This window comes from Pectinophora gossypiella, chromosome 10, assembly GCF_024362695.1.
Source record: "Pectinophora gossypiella chromosome 10, ilPecGoss1.1, whole genome shotgun sequence".
Taxonomy (NCBI): Eukaryota; Metazoa; Arthropoda; class Insecta; order Lepidoptera; family Gelechiidae; genus Pectinophora; species Pectinophora gossypiella.
Genome location: NC_065413.1, coordinates 15,813,448 through 15,836,943, shown reverse-complemented (window position 1 = coordinate 15,836,943; position 23,496 = coordinate 15,813,448). Strand labels below are relative to the sequence as shown.

Below are 23,496 nucleotides of genomic sequence, written 5' to 3'. Positions count from 1 at the left end.
TGGTTGGTTTTTATTTAAGTACGTTATCATTTTTATATTCTTCTATTTTTATAATGATACCTAGCAATAATATTTATATTGCTATCAATATAAAAATGATATACCTAGACACCTGTAGGCAAGGAAACGATTTAATCCGTGCGTTCCATTTTTATGATACGATAATTTTTCTGGCCTCATAATTCCTCCATTATCGGCCAAAAACAACAAAATTGTCTAAACAAATAAATATAAATTGTGATTAAAAAAAACTTGTAAAACAAAATTTTTATTCGATTTACACGGTATAAAATTACTACTTTTAACAAATGACGGGTGCTGAGGGCTCTCACTCTCAGGGTGTTCAGGCGCTGCAAACATCGGCTGAGGCCTAAAAAAGGCCTCATTGAGCATAACATCTAAAAAGCAATATTGTTACTTGACATGTAAAAGTAAGTACGCAATGCCAAACAAATGTTAAATAGCACTAATAGCTTTTTTGCGGGAATGCTCAATGTGGCCAATTTAGACCTTCTGGGCGTTGTTTGGAAAGAATCCATCGAAGAAAAATGACTCAGGGTGTTATTATAGTCATACCTAAGCCGTGAGGGAATCCCCTAAACTTGCCGGTATTGAGAGCACACGAGTCGAATATAATATTTACAGAGTTTGTTGTCAAGATTCTAATATAAATATCAAAATACAGTTAAACAGGTCTATAAAATGTCTGAATATTAAATTATGATATTTACATACGTCTAACCACAAGATGTCCTAGACAGATGTGAACTTTTCCGATGTTTTGTCATAATTTTGTGATTGGTTTGTTATCGTATCAAATTTAATAACACATGAAAATAAGGCAGAGGTATACAGTACGGTCACGAGTATTAATATCTATACACATTGAAACCATGTCACATTAACTTTTTTGACAAATATGATAGTGCGACAGGGTTCTAAAGTGGGTACATGATATTGCTCATGACTGTACATACACCAGTAATTTTAGGCGGATGAGACGTTCGTTATGTAAAAATTGACGATTCAAGGTGTAACTATGTTACCTATTGAATAAAGGAATTTTTGAATTTGAATTTGAACACCAAATCCTCACCAGCTATGTATAAGTCCCAGGTAATACAAGTATAGCAAGCCTAATGTAAAAAAAAATAACAATTTTAATAGCCTATATACGTCCCACTGCTGCGCACAGCCCTCCCCTCAATTAACCGGTGGGGGTATGAAGCATACTCCACCACACTGTTCCACTGCGGGTTAGTGGATGTGTTTTACGGCTATTAGCCGAGACCAATGGCTTACGACCGACAACAACTTACAACGGCAACGGTATCATCTTACTAATGTCATTAATCGGACACAAATTCTCGGAACCACGTGATCTGAACAAACAAACATAAATAAGCAAATAAATATCAATCGTCGCATAAAAGTAGACTTTTTGGCGCCAATGAAATAAAATTTTGCATGTAAGCTTACTAAAGATTTAAAAATAGAACGGTATATATTTTATTCCATTTTAGTTTTAAAAAGTTTTTCATTTCGGCCAGTTATCAAACAAGCAGATTACTATCTATTTTTCGTAAATCGTAAATAAAAAGTCCGCATAGTTGAGTTATCCTGCGTAAATCTGGTACAGCTTAGTATATATCTAGTAATAGCTTAAAGTTTTCTAAAGTAAAACGATACTCCAAAAAAATAATAAATACATTTATAATTCGTTTTATTATTATATTTATAATTCAATATATGTTTATTTATAACTTTTATTATAATTATAAAATATATAATACTTAAAATTAAATTTATTTAATTAGAAATAAATATTTTTTGGCACCACTAGCAAAGAATATTAAATGAGTTCATTATTTTTAGATACCTAATAAGTATATCGTTGGCTTATAGCGAAAATGGCGTGAGCGCCATTTTGAAAAATCACATTCTGACGTGATTTCTGTTAACAAAACCTCGGAACACATTATATTTTCTACAAAACTGGTCTCAGTTATTATCCGGAATAATATTATTAACAGTGGCTGCAAGTTGTCTTTGATTACTTGTGGCTCTGCCCACCCCATTAGGGATTACGGGCGTGAGTTTATGTATGTATGTATGTATGTATGTAATATTATTAATTGAAAGAAATCGAGAAATCAAGCAGAGGCAAAGGTATAATGTAATAATCTCCCTAGCATTATCCCGTTTTTACCCGCTTACCTAACTTGACGATTTGTCAGGTCCGGTTTTTTTTACAGAAGCGACTGCCTATCTGACCTTCCAACCCGCGACGGAAAACGACCCCAATATAGGTCACACTCATTCGAAAATGCATTTCTCGGGAATGTGGGTTTCCTCACGATGTTTTCCTTCACCGCTGAGCACGTGATAAAAGTAGAATATATTAATGTAATGGCTAAATTAAAATAAATGACCGTGGTTGTCCAAATCGTGACCGCTATCTGGCACCTAACAACAGGGGTCATAAAATAGCAAAATAAATTATTATTTAATTTATTATTTTCCTTCATTAGGTAGTAAAGGACAAATATATGCGCATAAATTTCAATGTACTTACTTACTTATATTTCTATGCTTATAACTAATTTGTAAGAAGTCATGGTCACAAAATTTGCGGTGTTTTTTTTTTTGGAAGATTCAAGATCAATTTTGACAGATCCTTTAATAAGTTCCGTATACGAAGCAAGGTTCGCCTGACTGTGTTTTTAAGGTGAAATATTTATTTATTGTTATTCAATGGTGTAGTGGTTAGAGCTCAGAATCTGAAGGTTTCGCGTTTCGCGATGGGGACATTTTTTACTAAACACTTTGTGAGGTCGTTCTATGAATCCGTGCTTCGGAAGGCACGTTAAGCCATTAGTCTCGGGCTACTAGCCCAAACACCTCTACCAACCCGCAGTGGAGCAGCGTGGTGGAGTATGCCCCCTCCGGTTGATTGAGGGGAGGCATGTGCCTAGCTGTGGGACGTATATAGACTAATCAATTTTATGTTATATAAATTCAAACAATATCCCAATATGGTTAGTCATAGAGTCAAGATGAACGAAGTACCCACACCGCACTGAGCTTTCTGTTAGACCAACGTGATAGGCGGTGAGCCGTATCGCCGCCTATAATGGTCGAGCCAACTATATTTTGTGTGTTGTGAGAAGACATTGAACAGCCTCCGTGGTCTAGTGGTTAGAGCGTTAGGCTCACGGTCTGGAGGTCCGGGTTCGATTCCCGATGGGGACATTGTCGAAATCACTTTGTGAGACTGTCCTTTGTTTGGTAAGGACTTTTCAGGCTTGAATCACCTGATTGTCCGAAAAAGTAAGAAGATTCCGTGCTTCGGAGGGCACGTTAAGCCGTTGGTCCCGGCTATTAGCCGTAAAAACACCTCCACCAACCCGCATTGGAGCAGCGTGGTGGAGTATGCTCCGTACCCCCTCCGGTTGATTGAGGGGAGGCCTGTGCCCAGCAGTGGGACGTATATAGGCAGTTTATGTATGTATGTATGTAAGTATGAGAAGACATTGATGTTAATACATACATACATAAACTCACGCCCGTAATCCCTAATGGGGTGGGCAGAGCCACAAGTAATCAAAGACAATTTGCAGCCACTATTGATACGATGTCGTAAGCTGGATATGATAAACCTTAAGGTGATAAGGGATCAGCCTATCGCCCATAACATTAGTCCATCATGTTAGATGACACAATCCCTTTGTCGGTTTTTACGACATGCCCGGGAAGAGAAGCAGCTGAACGTGTTCTATGTTGTATTGATGTTAGTAAAAAAGGTTATAATAATCAGTACAGGTTCACCAACTATAACTACAGAACCCTAAACTTATGACGTCAATGCTTGTCATTTGCTTGTACCTACCGCTAATGTGCTTTTTGTAATTTTTCGCTATTCGAGAGAGTCATAAAGTCATTATCCTTTGTCACTGTTCTGCTAATGACTTCATGGAACAGAATAACATTGTTTTTACTTATAAACGTAATGTACCACTTCCATTTTTACCGTAGGCGTGCGAAGTTTACGGTGGACATGGATATAATATATTTAGTTATTTTGTTCATCATCATCATCACTAATTTAAGAGCGACGCTCTTGTCGGTGTAGCATTTAATTCTTCATGCTACTTTTTAGGGACAAGGGAATAGTTTCCCTCTTAATTAAAACACATAATAACGGGTTCTTACCGCGTTTAAATGGGGATATGAGACTCCCGAGTTTCCCTCTTGCCTTCGGCCCCCGTTAGATATTTTATTATTCGGATAAAAACTCTTAGTGCACTTAACATTTTGCAGTCAAGGTTTTTTTATACGCGACTATATCCTAATTAGACTAGTCAGTGGATGAACTAAATAATCACACTTCACCGAGCTTTCTGTTAGACCAACGTGATAGGTTGTTATTATTCGAAAATAAATGCTATCTCATTTTTCTTACTCATCATGAAGTCTCTGTTTTCGGAGGGATGTGACCTAACCCGTATTGGGCTGGTTTTCCCTTCGCCGGTTCGTAAGTCAGACAGTCAGGCAGTCGCTTCTGTAAACAATCGGACCTGTCAAATCTTCAGGTTAGGTAAGCGGATCCTGTGAGAAACGTGATAATGCTAGGGGGATGATACATTTTGGTCTTCTTCTATCTTGTGGGTGGTGGGTTGGAGTACTAATCTCATCAACCCTGGTTGGTTACTGTTGAACCGCCAAAGGCCCCGACATGGCTCATTATAACGACTACTTGCTTACATCAGTAGGTAACCAATGGCTTAACGTGCCTTCCGAAGTACAGATTATCTTACTTTTGGACAATCTGTCCATACCGGGGAATCGAACCCGGGACCTCCGGATCGTGAGCACAGCGCTTAACCAGTAAACCACGGAAGTCGTGTTCGGTGATGGCATTACTGATGGTGATGACCTGGAGATAGGGAAAGATATTATGATGTCACTAAAATGTCAGAAAAGATCGTGTTTCCTTGTCGTCGTCTATTCTAAGAACTTATAAAAAGATTTTTATCTATAAAGAGATTTCCCCGGCTATACAGGATGTGAGAAGCTGCAGTAGTTTTAGGCGGATGAGTCGTTCGTTATGTAAAAATTGACGATTCAAAGTGTAACTATGTTACCAACTGAATAAAGATAATAATTAATTTTTGTATTTGAATTTTTGAATTTGAATTTAATTTAATATTGTTAACTGTTCCAGGAAAGGAAGTTGCACATTTAGTTAAAAAAAGCAGCTTATGTCATTCGTCATTTGTCTGCTTTCGGACATCTCTTGACAAACTTGTATTTAGAATACGATTTTATCACTGTTGCAAGAAAAATACTTTATCCTCATTTTAGTCTAAAAATTACTTAGAAACAGTAAATAGGTACTTGTAAAGAACCTTATCTAAGCAGAACTTGCAAAAAGAAGTAAGTGAAATTGACGAGAGAAAATGTATCTATAGACAGATAGATAGGTAAAATACTTTATTGAGCACAATGGACACAAAATACAGATATAAGGACAACATATACAGAAAAGCACAACAGGCGGCCTTATTGCTCATGCAGCAATTTCTTCCAGGCAACCTTTGGGTACAGGAAAATTTTATCTATGTTAACAATTGCATAAAACTATTTTTGAGGCCCTATTTTGGGGGCCGATTTCACTAGGACTCCATGGTGTTGCCACCAACAAACCTAAGTCCTAGTGAAATAGGGCAGTGAGAAAATACTACTACTTATTACTACTATCATCATCACTCCTGCTCTGCTGTTTTACTACTTTTCCTCTTTGTGCAATAAAGTATTTGTAATGTTATGTTAATAACTCACTGGTGCAAGTAAGGCACAAAGGTTCAAACCGGTGCTTCCCGTTTTGAAGTAAGCCAGTAACACAACATAAGATCACGATGAACTACATGAGCCCATGGGGCCTTTGGCAGCTCAATAACAACCCTGCCACCAGGGTTGCTGGGGTTGGTAATCCACCTCACAACCCACACGATAGAAGACCGGGCTTTTTGTTAGACCAACGTGATAGGTTTTTTCTTATTCGAAAATAAATCCTATTTTTTTTTGACGTGACTTATTGTAGATTTGCCGCAGATGGCATTAACTACTTGGCCGAACAAATGGGGAGCGCTGAAGGCTCTCACCCGGTACAAATGGGGAGCGCTGAACGCTCTCACCCGGTGAATGCTATCTCACTTTTCTTACTCATTATGAAGTCTCTGAAATTTTCGGTGGGATGTGACCTAACCTGTATTGGGCTGGTTTTCCCTTCGCCGGTTCGATGGTCAGACAGGCAGTCGCTTCTGTAAAAAACCGGACCTGTCAATCCTCACCAAACCAGTGACTTCATTACATACATCACAAATACTAAATCTCTCTGTCGACGTAAGACCGATAACCATCTTGGAACGGAGAGGTTGCTGGTTGACGTAATATGATCATAATTAAGACTGTCCATTTTGTAAACGTATCTACGAATTGTCAAGGCGGATACAACAGACATTACGAGGCATGTATCATGAGTAATATCATATACCCACTTAAGAACCCTGTCGCACTATCATATTTGACATTTCATTAAGACTTACGGTTTTATTTGGCAAAAAACTTAATGTGACATGGTATCAATATATATATGGTATATATATATTAGTACTCGTGACCGTACCCCGTGCGCCTTGCTATGGTGTTATTTATAATTTTACGTAGCATATGCCTCGCCACGAATATGAAAGTACAACATCTGTATTCGCTTTTATAAGTCATCACTAATTTAAGAACTACACTCTTGTCAGTGTAGCATTCTCCACGCTACTTTTTAGGGAAAACTAGGACAGTGATCCCTCTTGCCTTCCGCCCCGCAGTACTCTGTCTGACGCGAGTGGGATGGCGCCCAGAGTAGTCTATTTCAAAGCCGGCCACAGTACCGGTGGCTTTTATAACAATAAATGAAATTGTTGTAGTTGTTTATAAGTGGTCACTGTAATAAATGCTGTTGGTCCCGGCTGCACTAGCAGTCGTTAATAACCATCAATCCGCACTGGGCCCGCGTGGTGGTTTAAGGCCCGATCTCCCTATCCATCCATAGGGAAGGCCCGTGCCCCAGCAGTGGGGACGTTATTGGGCTGGTGATGATGATGATGATCTGTCTAGGAATCGACATTAGGCCGCTAAATCACTGAATTGTATAACTAATTTTTGTTATTTAAAAAAACAATCTAGGACCCTATGCCGAAGTTTTTCTTGCAGCTTCTTTTCCCCTACCGTTGTGAGAAGCTGCAGCAGTTTTACGCGGATTAATATTTATTTATATAAAATAGGAACAATAATACAAACAGTTTTTACAGTCGACGGTGTAACAAAAACCAACTTTGGTATTAGACGTTGGTTATGTAAAAACAGACGAATCAAAGTGTAACTAACTATGTTACCTACCGCATAAATATATTTTTGAATTTAAGTAAAGATTTAGCTGTAGCAGTCATTTAATATTTTTAGTCGTTTTATCTACGTTTTTCACGTATACCTATTCGTTTAAGCGTAACGCGTAGCCGCTACGCCGTCGTAGCAAATGTAATTAATAGTAATTTATGCAGTTCATTGTATTTTTATGGCTAGCCTTTATCACTTACGCACATGATCCGTACCATTTTTGCGACAGATTATAAAAAAAATTGGCCTCGGGCTTTATAAGATAAGATAAGTTTCTTAGTCAGTGATCTTTCACTGAATTCGACTGTTATGGTCATAGATATTACGTGGTTTTGAGGATTTGTGTCCGATTTATATAGACTCACTCCCTATTACACGGAACTTAAACATAGCTGGCGAGGATTGTGTGTATATCAGTGTGATGCTACGAGTATTAATATACTCGATCGCAATAACTTAATAGTTACTTAAAAAATAAAAACCTGAATATTTGCTCCGCGCTGAGCGCCTTTACGCGATAAAAATATAAGAAAATATTGAATGTAAAAGCTTATGTGGGCGCGAATACCGACTCAGTGCACGTCGGAGAGAAGTAACTCTGAGTAGCTTAGTGCAAATCAATCAACTTTACAATAACAAAATGATGTTTTCTAATAGATTTTACTTAATAGTAACCCCGGTTGGTGAGGTTGGTATTCCACCTCACAACCCACACGATAAGAAGAAGAAGGACCAAAAAGTCTCCTATTTGATTAAAATACTTTCTAAACAGTATCATAAGCGAGAGATGTTCTGTAAATACGATATAGTGACTAAGATTGAGAAGGGAATGTTAAGTTGGTTTGGAAATGTAGAGCGGATGAAGGATAATAGGATTACCAAAGCGATATAAATAAAGCGAAAGTTGGTGGTAGGACTGGCGGAGGAAGACCTAGGACGTCCATTGACCAAATTGGAGATGTCTTTAGAAAAAGGTTCAGTACGATCTAATCTGAACCGACGTGCGTGTATGAAACCATTAGGATTAGGAAGCAAGAGAAGTGTGTCAGGATCGAAGCAAATAGTATTCCATAGTCTCTGCTTACCCCAGCGGGAAATAGGCGTGAGTTTATGTATGTGTGTATCGTTTTATAACAACTAAGAGATCAAGGCGTCAGTATAAAAAGTTCAGGTCAAAAAAACCATAAATGATAATGACAGACGAGATTTATATGCCATTGTTTCAGTCACGTGTTGGACATGCGCTCTTGTAATAACTATGATAGTGTTGATTGTAAAATAATTGATATACTTACTCACTAGCATAGTAGTTTGCGCGTAAGTTCTGTCACCACGTGTTTATGAGCGGCAGAAAAGGGTAGACAAGCACAGGTTGGATACTTCAGGCAGTGACATATTAAGGCGATTCTCACACTGCCCCGCACGATGCAGCGTAGCGCGTGGTAGCGTTTTCGTCAATTGCTTGTAAGTATCTCCGTTTGTATAGAAAACACGCACAGTCTAACACACAGAAAATGCATCCACGCGCATTCATGCGGAGAAACATGCACCCCCGCGCGTGGGTGCGGGGCGAGACGCAAGGTATGGCACACCGCATCCCGCAGTGCCGCGCGTGATTTTGGAACGGCTTTGAATGAAATGAGAGCCGCCGTGCGTTAATCTAAAAAACGCCCCTACGCGCGTGAGTGCGTAAAAAACTCGCACGATGATGCAAATCTGCACTCCCGCAGGTATGCGCGTAGGTGCGTCGACATGCAACATTCAGCATGATGCGGGGCAGTGTGAGAATCGCCTAATTTACTATTTTTCGACGTAACTTATTGGAGCCGTAAATAATAATATATCTGTCGTAAGTATTTATTTATTTATTTTATTTATTTATTTTTAGGGAAATTTACAGCAAAATTACACAAAATATACACAACTCTAAGAAGCTACATGCCAACAAAAAATTTCCACATATATGAGTCTAAACAGTTAACTACATACTACAAAACGTAAACCGTTTGTTAACGGGATAAGTCCGATAACAGCAGCATTAACAAATAACTAGAAGAAACGAATTAATCAAACACTATAAGCCTAATCTATTAAAATGGCTCTGGGTTAACAATCTCTTTACGGATGCAATGCTAGTGCAGAAAAGGTCTATGTCAAGATCAGTAGACGCCTTGTTGAAACTATTACATGCTCTAATTATAAAAGTGTTACTACAGTAGTTTGTAGTTGCAGGCTGCAACGATAGGAGTGGTCTCTGACGAAAGCGTAGCTGGTTAGTGCGAATTCTAATCTTATTGAGTAATTCAGGGCTGTCAATCCTACCTCTAGCGACGTTCATTAAATAACAAATATCAGCGATGTTCCGTCGTACAGCTAGGGGTAAAAAATGATATTGTTTACAGCGATACTCATAGTCGGGAAGCTTTTTATGAGCTTTATAGTCGAGAAAACGTAAAAATCGTTTCTGAACACCTTCAATACGGCCTATGTGAGTTGCATATTGAGGGTTCCATACCTGGGAGGCGTACTCTAAGTGGCTACGTACGAAGGCACAGTATAATATTTTTATTGACTTCAGAGTCCGGAAAGTAGCGGAAGTCCTCATAACAAATCCCAAAGCTCTTGAGGACTTGTTAATGACATAGTCGAGGTGGTTAGTAAATAACATTTTCCTATCATGTATTACACCAAGGTCTTTAATTTCGTTGACTTTAGAAACTTTTTTATTTAATAAAACATATTCAGAATCAAATAAAATATACCTACGCGTGAATGACATGAAAAAACATTTAGACACATTCAGATCTAATTTATTATGAATGCAATATGTTTCAAACCTGAATAAGTCAGCCTGAAGTTCAGTTACATCAGACGCTTTATTTATTACCTTAAGTATTTTCATGTCATCAGCAAACAGCAAGATATCAGAGTTGCAGAAGCAATTCTTGATGTCCATAATGAAAATTACAAACAGCATAGGCCCTAGTATCGATCCTTGAGGGACCCCAGAAGGAATGGTGGACCAGTCAGATGTGAATCCGTTAAGTACGACTGCTTGAGTGCGATTGTCAATGTACGAAGCAAACCATCTATACAAGTCACCGTGTATGCCAGCCGCCATCAGTTTTTCCAACAGCACACTATGGTCGATCCGATCGAAACATTTGCTATAATCTGTATAAATTACGTCAACCTGAGTTCCATTCTCCATACCCTTAGTGATACAGTCATTTGCCAGGATAAGGTTAGATACTGTTGAACGGTTCCTTAAGAATCCATGCTGTTCATTTCCAAAGTAACATTTAAGAGCATTGTATACTTCACCATGTACTAACCTCTCAAATATTTTAGCAAACAGGCACAATTTAGAAATGGGACGGTAATTCTCAACATTACTCTTGTTACCTTTTTTCAATACAGGAGTAATAAATGCAGCTTTCCAAATCGATGGGACCAAACCCTCATCCAGCGAACGCTTAAACAATATACACAACGGTACCACCAGGGCTTCCGCACAACTAACAATGAAAACAGGCGGTATCATATCTGGGCCTCCGGACTTGGACATATCTAAGGACTTTAACAACGACAACACGTAACTTACATTAATCTCAATATTACTAATATAATTATTACTTAAATCCGGAATACTACGGGTTGAAGGAGTAACGCTAGGCACAAGAAAGGTTGAGTGAAAATATTCGGCGAAAAGATTACTAATGCTCCGCCCGGTATCGGCTATTTTATCTTTGTAGTAAATAGTTTTAGGGTAAACACTACTCTTATTTTTACTTTTAACATACGTCCAGAAGGATTTAGGGTTGGCTACAATGGAAGATTCAATTTTAGTAATGTACTCATCAAAGCAGCTTTTTTCAAGCAATTTAGCTCTTTCACGAAGTATCGCAAACGATTGGTAATCTGACGCATTATTGTAAGTTTTATACTTGGAATGATATTTGTATTTTTCTTTTAAGATTTTTATTAAGGCTGGGCTATACCACGGCGGGTGCGAGTTAGTAACTATAGTTTTTATAGGAATGTATTTATCTCTAAGTTCATATAATTTATTATAAAAAAGATTAGTTGATTGGTCCAATTCGGGTGAGTTTAAATAGTTTTCCCAACCAATATTATCAAGTTCAGAGATGATAGAGGAGTAATCGCCACGATTGAACAAGTATTTAGTTTTTCTGCTATCTTCCAATGCATGTATTTCAACAAAGTTAGCAGAAATACGCAGGGCCTTGTGCTGGTCGTCCTCCTTTACAAGCGGGTCGTCGCAGTGCTGAACAGTAATATGATCATTAGACAACACCAAATCAAGCACTCTTTGATTGATATTGAATTCACCATTATACTGCGATAGACAAGAAGTTGTTATTTCGTCAAGGAATTCCGTTATGTAATCGGCTGTGTAATTGATCGGTATCATCTCATCCCCATCACTCGAGCGTACCCAAGCAACATCCTTACCGAAATTAAAGTCGCCTAATATAATAAATTTGTCCATGGGATGCGACAACATTAATGTAGACAAATTACTAAGAAAACTTTGAAGTTGTTCTTTATAAGAATTACCACCTTCTTCCTTAATTAAATACAACGAACAAATATGCAATTTATAAGTTATAGCCGGTTTAGTGCGTTTAAGAGTAATGGTTACCCAAATATCCTCAGCCGAACTTCGCCATTCGGGCCTATCGGTCACACACAGATCCTTACGTACAGCCAAAAGTACCCCTCCACCTAATTTTTGCCCGGTCTTTTCATAATTACGGTCACTACGCCATACCAAGTATCTCCCGTCAATTACCTCGCAATCAGAAATACTGTCCAAGAGCCAAGTTTCAGTTATCGAGAGCACATCATAGTTGTTCAAACAGACGCTTCCATAAAAATCACTGGTCTTCGTACGCAAGCCACGGACATTCTGATAATAAATGCTAAGTGAAGTCATTTCGGATAATTACTATAGCAAATATAAAAACACTCAACATGAATATGCAACTCAGACGATAGGGTTACAATACACATATACACATAAAATTGACTATTAGGTACATAATAAGATATTATTCTCATCGCTAGACCTAGGTACAATAAATAATATAAGAAATACCATTTAAAAATCAACATATTAACTATCGAAGGGTATACGAAAGTAAACTTCCTAGCGACAAGCTTGCACAATAAAATAACACTGTGTTCAATAGTGTACACTACCAAAATGTATGATGACGAGACCAGACAATGAGCAATCCATTCATGCCTACTGAGTACCGCATTCATAAATAACTCATAAAGCGATAACGCGCAACTCAAATGCAACTTAATTACAAACATAAAAACGCAGCAATTAACAACATCAACCGAGCAAAGATAGGTAAAATATAAAAGGCGCTTACCGGAATTGAATAGCACACATAGCAATAATAGAAAAGTGCAACTAGCACTGCAACCGGCTACGATACTCAAACTTTCTAAGACCATATTGATATATAAAAAAGTATAAATGATTAGGTAAGTTATATACAGTAAGAAATTAAGTATAAGTATTACACTTTGACCATTTTCGAGATATCCTTTTCCGACTTCAAAGCAATAATAGGTGATGTCTCGTCTCTTCTCACGTAGATTTTTGAATGCTTCACCCAAATATAGCGGAACCCCTGCTCATTGGCAACTCTCTTAGCTTTGGTGAGCAAGTTCTTGTTCTGTATCGTAAGATGGTCATTGACAAAAATCTTTTGACTTCCTTTTAATCCAAGGTCAGCAGGAGTAAGAGATCCTTTTTTCGCAGCAGTTCTGGCGGCAGCTATGAAATCTTCCTTAACGTACCTATTATTAAAACAAATTATAATAGGTTTCGGCTGGTTTTCATCCCGCGTAGGAACTCTTGCAATAAAATTGATTTGCTGCTTCGATACTGAATACTGAACTTTTTGGCCAATTTTACCTATTATGTCATATAAGTTTTCAGTAGAAGTCTGAGGTACTCCCTTAACTTCAATGTTGCTCATACGCGTCCATTGCTCCCTCGAACTGCACTCCCACTCAAGCTTATCCAACCTTGACTGTAGTGAGCTGACATTCACCTGTACATTCTCAACTTGTGTAAGCCTTTTCTCAATTTCCAGCACCTTAGCACCAAACTTTTTGACGCTATTATTAGCTTCGTTAACTGTAGACTTGAGCTCCACAAGATCTGCACGTAACGCCTTTACTTCTGCAGTTATTGCATCGAGCGGAGCAAGTTTTTCGGCAAGAGCTCTAATTTCCTGTAGAATAGTGGATTCCGACTCTGATTGTAAGGGAACCGGAGGAGGCAGCGGCGAGACCGGCGCCTCCACAACCGCGACCGCAGAAGGTTGAGATCGTGGCGTTGCCGGTGATATGCCTGCACTCGCCACCGATATTCCCGATTGTTTACACTTGGGACAGCGCCAAGTCTGTTTTCTCTCCCCCAATCTTCGGTAGCCAACTTCGGTAATACCAGCACAGTGGAAATGCAGTTCGCAGTTACAACCATAGCAACGAGCTCCATCAGTCAAAACTTCGACGCAGTTATTACACTTCGGATTCATGTTAAGTAATGATAGTTTGAGAACCGGTGAAATTGAATAGGTAAGCGAATAGGTACTGCTGTGGACTCGTCCGTACACCGAGAGGTCTACGTGTAAACTGAGTATATTGTTATTCCTTACCTTATGATCCTTTATTTCAAAATTTCGTTCCTATCCAAATTCCTTTCTCCATAAACGTTTCCTAAGTCTTTATCCTATACATTCAAATCTACATTTAAATGGCAAATATGCAAGTCGCATGACGCCAAAAACAGAAAAAATATATAACGCAATATATAATATATAACGTAACGTATATAAGGCATATTTTTCTTTTTTTATCTATTTTTATCTGTTTTTATCTATTTTTATATCTGTCGTGGCCAAATCTTAGAATTGATCATTTCATCATGTGCTCGTTCATAGCTCGATTACATGAAATAGTATATCAGTCGTTGACCACAGTTTGGCCAGATCAATAAACACAAAACGTTTAACGACATGAGCAACTAAAAGCATGATTACTTCATGATATGGCCAAACGTTGGCAATCATATCGTAAAATTAGTAACATTATCCACCGGTAGTGGCGCTGGTGTCGATTATATTTAAAACTTGATTGATATTATAATCGACGAATCAATGTAATTGTATAATTTTCCATATCGATAGTATAGATTAGGTAAATAATTTTGTACTTAAGAAATTAATCGACTATTCGCATTTTTATTACACTACATAGCATGGACACCGCTTAAATAAACGATATGACCAAACGTTAATTGAAATAATATCATTAAACGTTGACGTTTCAACGATAGCCGCCTGTTGTGCTTTTATGTATATTTATTTATTTATGTAATCGTTACATAAACTGCCTATATACGTCCCACTGCTGGGCACAGGCCCAGCAGTGGGCCCAGCAGTGGGTTTTATGTATGTAATCGTTAACAATTTTATATTATATATTATTTATTGTATATGCTGTCCTTATCTCTGTATTTTGTGTCCATTGTGCTCAATAAAGTATTTTATCTATCTATCTATCTATATGGTCAACTTAAGTTATGACCAATATGACCATTTCATGAAATGATCAATTGTAAGATTTGTGCGCGAACCTCAATTGCCATGTATTTTTTTAAGATTTAACCGAAAAAAAGTATAAATATGACCCTAGTGGGTCGATAGCGAAAAAACTTACACGCAGACTTTATTATTTTATCTAATAACTATGACTTGTGTCGATTGTAAAATAATTGCTAGTTTACGTGATTTATGTTATATGGACTTTGTGGTATGATAAATAGAGATTAAACTTAGTTGCTCAGTAAGACATATACAGGGTGTTAGTGACATCGTAACGAATACTAAGGGGGATTATTCAGATCATGATTCTGAGTTAATATCAAGTGAAATTTTCCGTCGCAAAATTCACGATTTTTTTTTAATATTTGATTTATTATTTATTTATTCATTTAATTGTTTTTATATTTTTTAATTATTTTCAATTCTATACTTTTGCAATCGAAAATTCCGCTTGATATTAACATACTGAGCTGAATCAGCCCTTTTAGTTTTATTCGTAGTTACGATATCACTTACATCCCGTACAAGTACGGTAGCCATACATACTTGTAAAAACATAAACAATTAGTATATTTTTAAATTATTTTCAGATCTAAACTTTTGCGACGGAAAATTCCACTTGATATCAACTCAGAATCATGGTTTGAATCATCCCTCAAAGTTTTCGTTACGATGTCAATAACACACTGTATAAATACCATTGGTTTTATTAAAGACACATGCAGTTGTAATGGTTTAATATGTGGGTATTTCTATGTAGCATGCAAATTGTCTTTTTACGACTATGCCGCTGTCCAACTCGAATAGGATAGACTTCTCTGGAGATAATGTGTGAACTTACCTATTACATATAATATCATTATCAGAACCCCGATACCGATCCCGCCGGCATGGTCGATGATTTCCCTCATTCAGTGCTGATCGCTATCGACCGGCTAGAGTCGATTAATACTTTCAAATTATTCTTCCTCTCACACGACGCCCTGAGCCGAGAGTCGCGCCGAAATGGGCACCCTCACGCCTGTTGTCTTAATGTTTGTACTGGGTTAGAGCCCTCAGCGCTCCCCATTTGTCCGGCCAAGTAGTTAATACCATCTGTGGAAAATCTACAATAATTCACATCAAAAAAACAATGTCATTACCTATACTGATGCATTCACATCACTCATTTAAAAGCCACACTCTTGTCGGTGTAGCGTTCCCCATTCTTGTCTATTAAAGGCCAAATTTTTCTAGCTTTTTTCTACGATGTAACAATATAATGCAATTGAACTAAATAATTAAATAAATACCTACTAAAAATTTGTACCAAAAAAATTCCGCACGAAATACAAAAGCAAACAAGCCTAAATGACTTACGTATTTAAATTATTAACTGCCCGACAAATGATGTAAAAAGCGTTACGTTTAATATACTTAAATAAATTCTCGTATTATACTCGTAACTCTAACATATCTAACATTACTATTTTCTGTTGTTTTTGTGCAATAAAGAAGGACTAAATTGAATGAGGTACTTTCCAGGCTACGTTTCCAAAAAAAAAGTGATGATGATAGAAACCTGTTTTCTTATTGCACGGGTACATAATTATTCAAATATATTAAATGCAATTGCAGAAGCATATTTGAAATACATAATTGTTGTTTGGTATTAATCAGATGTGGTATAGAATTAAGTATGTTGCTACCCATATTGCTTCTTCCTATTTTTATCTGAATAATAATGGTTGGAAGATGTGCTGTGCCTGGGTATAATAACAACGGTCATCATTTATACCCAAAAACAAAGATAAAAGTCAGATATGTTTGTTATCCATGAAATTAGAAGTTTAAACGAAGGCAAATCATCTATTTTTTTTTTTTGGTGAAAGTAGCCTGAAATGTCCCTCATTACATTTAAAGATACTACTTACTTATTAATTTTGTAAAAAAAGGTATATAATTAACTAATAATAATTTCCCTCGTTGCAGAATCCGTCCAGATGGTCGTGGGACGGAAATCCATCCAGCATGTCCAGAGCAAGGGACGGATGTCCATCATGAAGATCCAGAACTTTACAGTACAGAAAAGACGTAAGTAGACTTAAGTACTTTTTGCCAAAAATAAATACAGCTGATTTGACTTTGTATCAAAAAAACCGACAGATGAAGGCTAAGCTAAGCTAAGCTAAGGTTAAGCTTAAAGCCGACCCGAGCGTGTGAACCGTGGTAGCCCAGTTGACAGAGCGCTTGCCTCTCACCATAGAATAAGGAATAAATCTACTTATAGAACGGCAACTGTCCACACTCTCCACCGGCGTCTGAGCAACATAGTTTATACTTAAATCGTATGGTGTCAGACGTCACACACACAGATGCGCGTGTACGATAATGTCAATGTGTAGTGTCTGTGTAAAACGAGGTTGTTTGTATGAAGTGTTCGGGGTGTGCCCTCACTGTGAGGTCACAGGTTCGAATGCGTTATTATTATTATTTGTGAATCAAGAAGGATCAAACTAATGCAGCCCAAATGGCCACTGCGACCTATTCAGATCCATTGTGGCCATGTCCCTACATTCGAAACCGTTACCCCGATGGGTAATAGGCGTGAGTTTATGTATTTATTAGGCCAGGCGCGCACTACGAGTTTTTCGCCACGCGGCAGAAAAGAACAGCGGCATAATGTCGCACTGTAATACTGCGCCGCTGCGGTGGCTCTGCCGTCAAGTGCGCGCAATACAATTTAAAACCATTTGGTACAGTATTACAATGCGACATTATGCCGCTGCTTTTTTCTGCCGCGCGGCGAAAAACTCGTAGTGCGCGCCTGGCCTTAATAAGTTATCCAATAAATGTGACCTCAATTTTATAGCGTGAATAGCGATTTCTGTTTAATTATATATGGTAATACTCAGTGAGTTTACTGCGTGCAATATAATGAATTGTAGGTACAATAAAGTTAAGCTCTAAATGGTCATCTTAGTTCAAGTGTAATTAATAATTTTAATACTTCATCACGTATCGTGTAAGTGGACTGTGTGTTTTTATGAACTAGTTTACATTTTCCTTTTGCCTTCAACATCATCATCTCCTTAGTATTATCCAGTTCAGGGTCCGCTTACCTAACCTGAAGATATAACAGGTCTGGTTTATTACAGAAGCGACTGCCTATCTGACCTTCCAACCCGTGAAGGGAAGACCATCCAAATACAGTTTAAGTCACATACCTCCGAAACACATGAGTGTATCCCGAGAAATGCATTATTCATTTATGATTTTATGATTGAAACATGGCTTCGAAAACAAATTCTTTTTAGACCCGTGCTCGACCAATGATTTTCGAATTCGAATTTTTCATTGCACAGTCATCATTTTAATTAAAATATCAAAATACTTATGCGTATGTTACCCGGACTGTGAAGCGCCCAACTGGGCACCCTCAGCCCTCTCCATTTATCTGGCCAACTAGTTAATGCCATCTGCGGTAAATCTACAATAAGTCACGTCAAAAAAAAGACGGTGAAACAAATGATTTGATACTTGCCTCACGCTTTCAAGTATCTGATTATTTTTTCGAATGATGATTAGTAGACGTCAAATCATGGAATATGCCATTCGGCAATGCCTTCGAGGTTGTGTTTTATATTTTATGACATTATTTATAAGTTTGGCAAATGTGAAGGAAAATATAGTAATAAAACTATTTTAATTTCAGAATCGGTCATAAAAGTGGTGTATGGGGGTCTACTGGTCATCATTGCCATCATCATGGTCGCCATAGATCCCATAAATATCGTCACAAATTGGGTAAGATTTTATTTTGTTAATTTATATATTTTTTCTTTTGGATTTTTTTTTTATTTGCATATGCTGACGGGGATGATTCAGACCATGATTCTGAGTTAATATCAAGCGGAGTTTTTTGTCAGAAAAATCATTAAAATTTTAGTTTTTTTTTTAAATATTTTCAGTGCCATACGTTTGCGGCGGTTCACTTGATATCAACAGTCATGGTCTGAACCATCCCTTAAAGTTTTTGTTACGATGTCACTAATACCCTGTATGGATTTTTTACTAAGTTTCTTCAGTTACTCATTGAGTAGTAAATGTTTGGAAAAAACACTTAAAGCTCTTTTTTATCTTGAGAACTCTCACTTGGTAATATTATTACTTGTTTCTTTCAACTGTATACTGTTGATAATGTCGCATAACGTCACTATAGTGTTCTAGTGAGATAGAGTACTTTGAGTTCTGTCTCAAACATAGACATGACATTATAATCTTTGAGATATAAAAAAAAAACAAAAAATGACCTAAAAAAGCTTTCTTACAAAGATAAAAATCAATAGCTAATTATTGACGATTCTCCCATTAAACGCGGCAACATTGCAACAAAAAATTCTGTCAAATGAAAGAAAATTATTTTTTAAACTTTTACTGAAACAAAATCAGTAGTAACAAGGGTTAATGATGTCGGTCATTGACCTCACAACCCACGCAATAAAAAAGACAGAAACGAAGATAATTCATGTAATAAGATCGCAGTTACGGTTTTCAAGACTTCTCGTGTAATTGGGCAAAAAAATGCACGCTAATATACATACATATTGACCTTTACATTAAGGCTTGGGGGCTTGTGCGTCAATGGTCCGGTTCAAAACGTCTTTTTTTAATTCCCGCTACAATGATAAAGAAATCTTGCGGTACACTGGACTTGATGACGTCAAAGGCATGTATTTTTTTTTTAATAATATATGGTTTAAGTAATAATATTAAGAGACAATGTGGTCTAGGGTAAAAAAGAGATGCTTTTTCTAGTCATGCAATAAAGGGGCAGTTATGACAGAGCCTTTAGGGGGTCTAAAAAGTACACATTGTTGCAATTCATCTAAAAAAAGGAAAATTGCTGTTTGACATTTGATCACATTGCGCACTTACTTTAAAAAAAAAGACTTTTATATGCGCAAATGCCAATTGCAATATTGCTTTTTTAGATGAATTGTAACAGTGTGACCTAGGATCTCTCTCAATCTGTTATTTATTGCATGACTAGAAGAAGAAGAGAAGAAGGAGAGAAGTGTGTCAGGATCGAAGCAAATGGAATTCTATAGTCTCTGCTTACCCCGGTGGGAAATAGGCGTGAGTTTATGTATGTATGTACTAGAAGAAGCATTTCTTTTTTTTTAACTTAAGATTCACGATCTTGTCAGTTTGGCTCTTAGTAGCATTACATGACAGAAAAATAATACTTAAGTATTATTTTTTTCTGTCTCAGACTTGCAAGAAACAATAGTACGTAATTGTTATAATTTTTCTTTAATTATTATTTTTGCATATTTTTTTGTTCTGAGTTGTTAAACGTGCATTAAAGTATCAAAAAATTATACCATCTATCATCATACAAATTCACGTCAAACATAATTGATACTTGAAATGAAATAAACGTTTTGCAATGAAAAAATGGTACAAAAAAGCTTTGTAAAAAATCAGGTCCTTTTTTTTATATGTATCATTTATACTCAGTTTTTGCAGTATTATGTCAAAAACAATTATCAAGTCACTTTTTGTTATAAAAATAAATGTAATAGTATTATGATATCTTGATAATTGTTACATCTGTTTTTCCGGTCGATTTAACATTTTTTTACACCATATTATTCACCACGAGAACCACTGTTTGCATGAGTTTAGTTTTTAAAAAAAGAAAAATTGAAAAATAGGTTTTGAATAAACATTATGTGATGCTCTGCAGCGGGGACACTTTAATTAGTTGTTTTCTTTCTTACTAAAATCTTTTCACGTACACTATGTACATGGTACGTACATTAATCTATATCGTCTTCAACTGAATTGGAGGTGGTGGCCCCGCGACAGACATACATACATACATAAACTCACGCCCGTAATCCCTAATGGGGTAGGCAGAGCCACAAGTAATCAAAGACAACTTGCAGCCACTGTTGATACGATGTCGTAAGCTGGATATGATGAGCCTTATGGTGATAAGGGATCAGTCTATCGCCCATAACATTAGTCCATGATGTTAGAGGACACAATCCCTCTGTCAGTTTTTACGACATGCCCGGGAAGACAAGCAGCTGAACGTGTTCTATATTTTTTATTTGCTCCCAGAACAGCATAGAAGCACCGCGACAGAGCATCATACTAATACTCGTTACAGATGATTTTTGCCTGTTCTTTTATTCAAACATATCAGGACCCAAAACGCTTATCGCTATCCGACCACTGGAGTCGATTAATTCTTTGAAATATTATCCTCTCAGATGACACCATTGGCTCCCTGAGCCAAGGTTCGCGCCCAACAGGGCACCCTCAGGCCTGTTGTCTTAAATTGTGTACCGGGTGAAAGCATCGTGTGTTTGAGGACCGTCGATTGGAAAGTCTCTCATTAAACATCAAAAACTGATATTGGTGCTAATTCCTGTAAACACCATCTAATTTTATTTTAAGTTATATCTGTCATTTTCTTATCCGCCGAAAAGGAAAGGGACAGGTAATCGACAAGCATAAAATTTATGGGACACACGTCAATTTTAAACACAAATCTAAAACAACCGTCTAAAAATTTTACACTGGCCAATAACCCGACAGAATTATGTTGACAGCACACGTCAAACGGTTTGCATACCAGCGAGATACCTTTTTGATTCGCCGGGGTTATTCATTAATTTACTCATTCTTCCTAAAATTAAGAGCCGTCAATCATCCGACCCTTTCCTTTTCGGTAGATAAGATAATGACAGGTATAACTTAAAGTAAAATTAGGAGGTGTCTGCAGGAATTGGAGCCAATTTAACAAGTAGCCGGTTTGTAGTTCGACCGGGAACCGTTATGTATTTTTTTTCCTCATTCTGTGCCATTACATAATGTTAGATAGTTTAGTATTAGTATTCCATCTGTGTGCGGTCAGTGATCGAGGTTGTTGGGGGGGACAAGGTGAGACGGATTGCCTCATGAATATATAGGGCATTAGGATTTACGAAAAAAAAGTACCAAAAAAAAGGTTTTTTTTTTAAACAGGGTGTTAGTGACATCGTACCGAATACTGAGGGGGACGATTGACGCAAAAGTATGCAACTGAAAATAATAAAATAAAAAACATTCATTAAATTTCCGATCGCAAAATCCGCTTGATATCAACTCAGAATCATGGTCACTAACACCCTATCTACTTCTATGGCTACTTGCATGTACTTGTGCAGGGTGTAAGTGACATCGTAACAAATACTAAGTGGGATGATGCGGCTCATTTTTCTGAGTTAATATCAAGTGGAATTTTCCATCGCAAAATTATAGAATTGAAAATAATTTTACAAAACACAATGGTCAGAATCATCCCCCTCAGTATTCGTTGCGATGTCAATAGTGACAGGGTATAGACCCTGTATATCAATTGGGCTAACCAGAGGTACATCCGTCGCTAGATGAACTGAGTACCCACACCTCACCGAGCTTTCTGATCGACGACACGTGTATGTGAGACGAAGAAAAGTTTTAGTAAAATTTAATGTGTGATTTTTATAGAAAGTGCCTAACATTGTTTTGATTTGCATCAAAATACCATAACTAAAACGAAACTTTAGAAATGTGATCCTTTCACTTAACTGTTCATTGATTTAGTGTAGTGTTTACTTCGAATATTAATTTGGCATTTTTCTATATTCATATAAATAAATAAATATAAAAAATGAAAATTTAAAAAATTAGTCAGTCAATGTTCATATATTTTGAAATGGACAGCTGCCTAAACTAGGTAAAGGTTACAGTTAAATAACAAGGATAATAATTATAAAAATAAAAACTAAATTATGAAATCTGTCTAGCTTGTAATGAAAAAGGTTAAGTACTAGGTCACTGACTCACTGAGACAATTACAAGTAAACAAACAGTATTCCATTTGTCCGGTCAAGTACGGTGAGTGGAAAAAGTGTGAATGAGATATATATATATATATATATATATATATATTGTATATATATTTTTTATTTATTGTATATATATTTATGAATGAGATATATATTAGTATATATATCTCATTCATAAATATATATACAATAAATAAATAATTTCATTTTTTTTATTTTTTCACCCGAGCGAAGCCGGGGCGGGTCGCTAGTTTGTAATAAATTATTTGATTGATTGATAATCTTTGGTAACTTACTACAGTTTGTACGGAACCGTCAGTGCGCATTCGGACTCGCACTTCACAGGCTTTTTTATTTATATTTTTTCGTAACGTCTTTTTTCCCGTAAACAAACCGTAAAAAAACACGTAATTCGCGTAGACCTGTCAAAATGGTCACAAAAACAATATATTCATATAGTAATCGATAAACAGTTTTATCGTGAGATAGAAGGTGACGAACTTGATGGTCAAATGATATTTACT

At 36.9% G+C, this 23,496-nt stretch overlaps 1 protein-coding gene across 1 annotated transcript in view; it reads left to right on the top strand.

Moving 5' to 3' along the window:
* The window catches only part of LOC126369945 (scavenger receptor class B member 1-like), a 66,801-nt gene that overhangs the window by 19,249 nt on the left and 24,056 nt on the right, over positions 1-23,496 (top strand). The window contains exons 2-3 of the mRNA XM_050014546.1: positions 17,079-17,180; positions 18,802-18,893. Of these exons, the coding sequence (XP_049870503.1) occupies positions 17,090-17,180; positions 18,802-18,893 (183 nt within the window). The 5' untranslated portion in view covers positions 17,079-17,089. The remainder of the gene's footprint in view (positions 1-17,078; positions 17,181-18,801; positions 18,894-23,496) is intronic.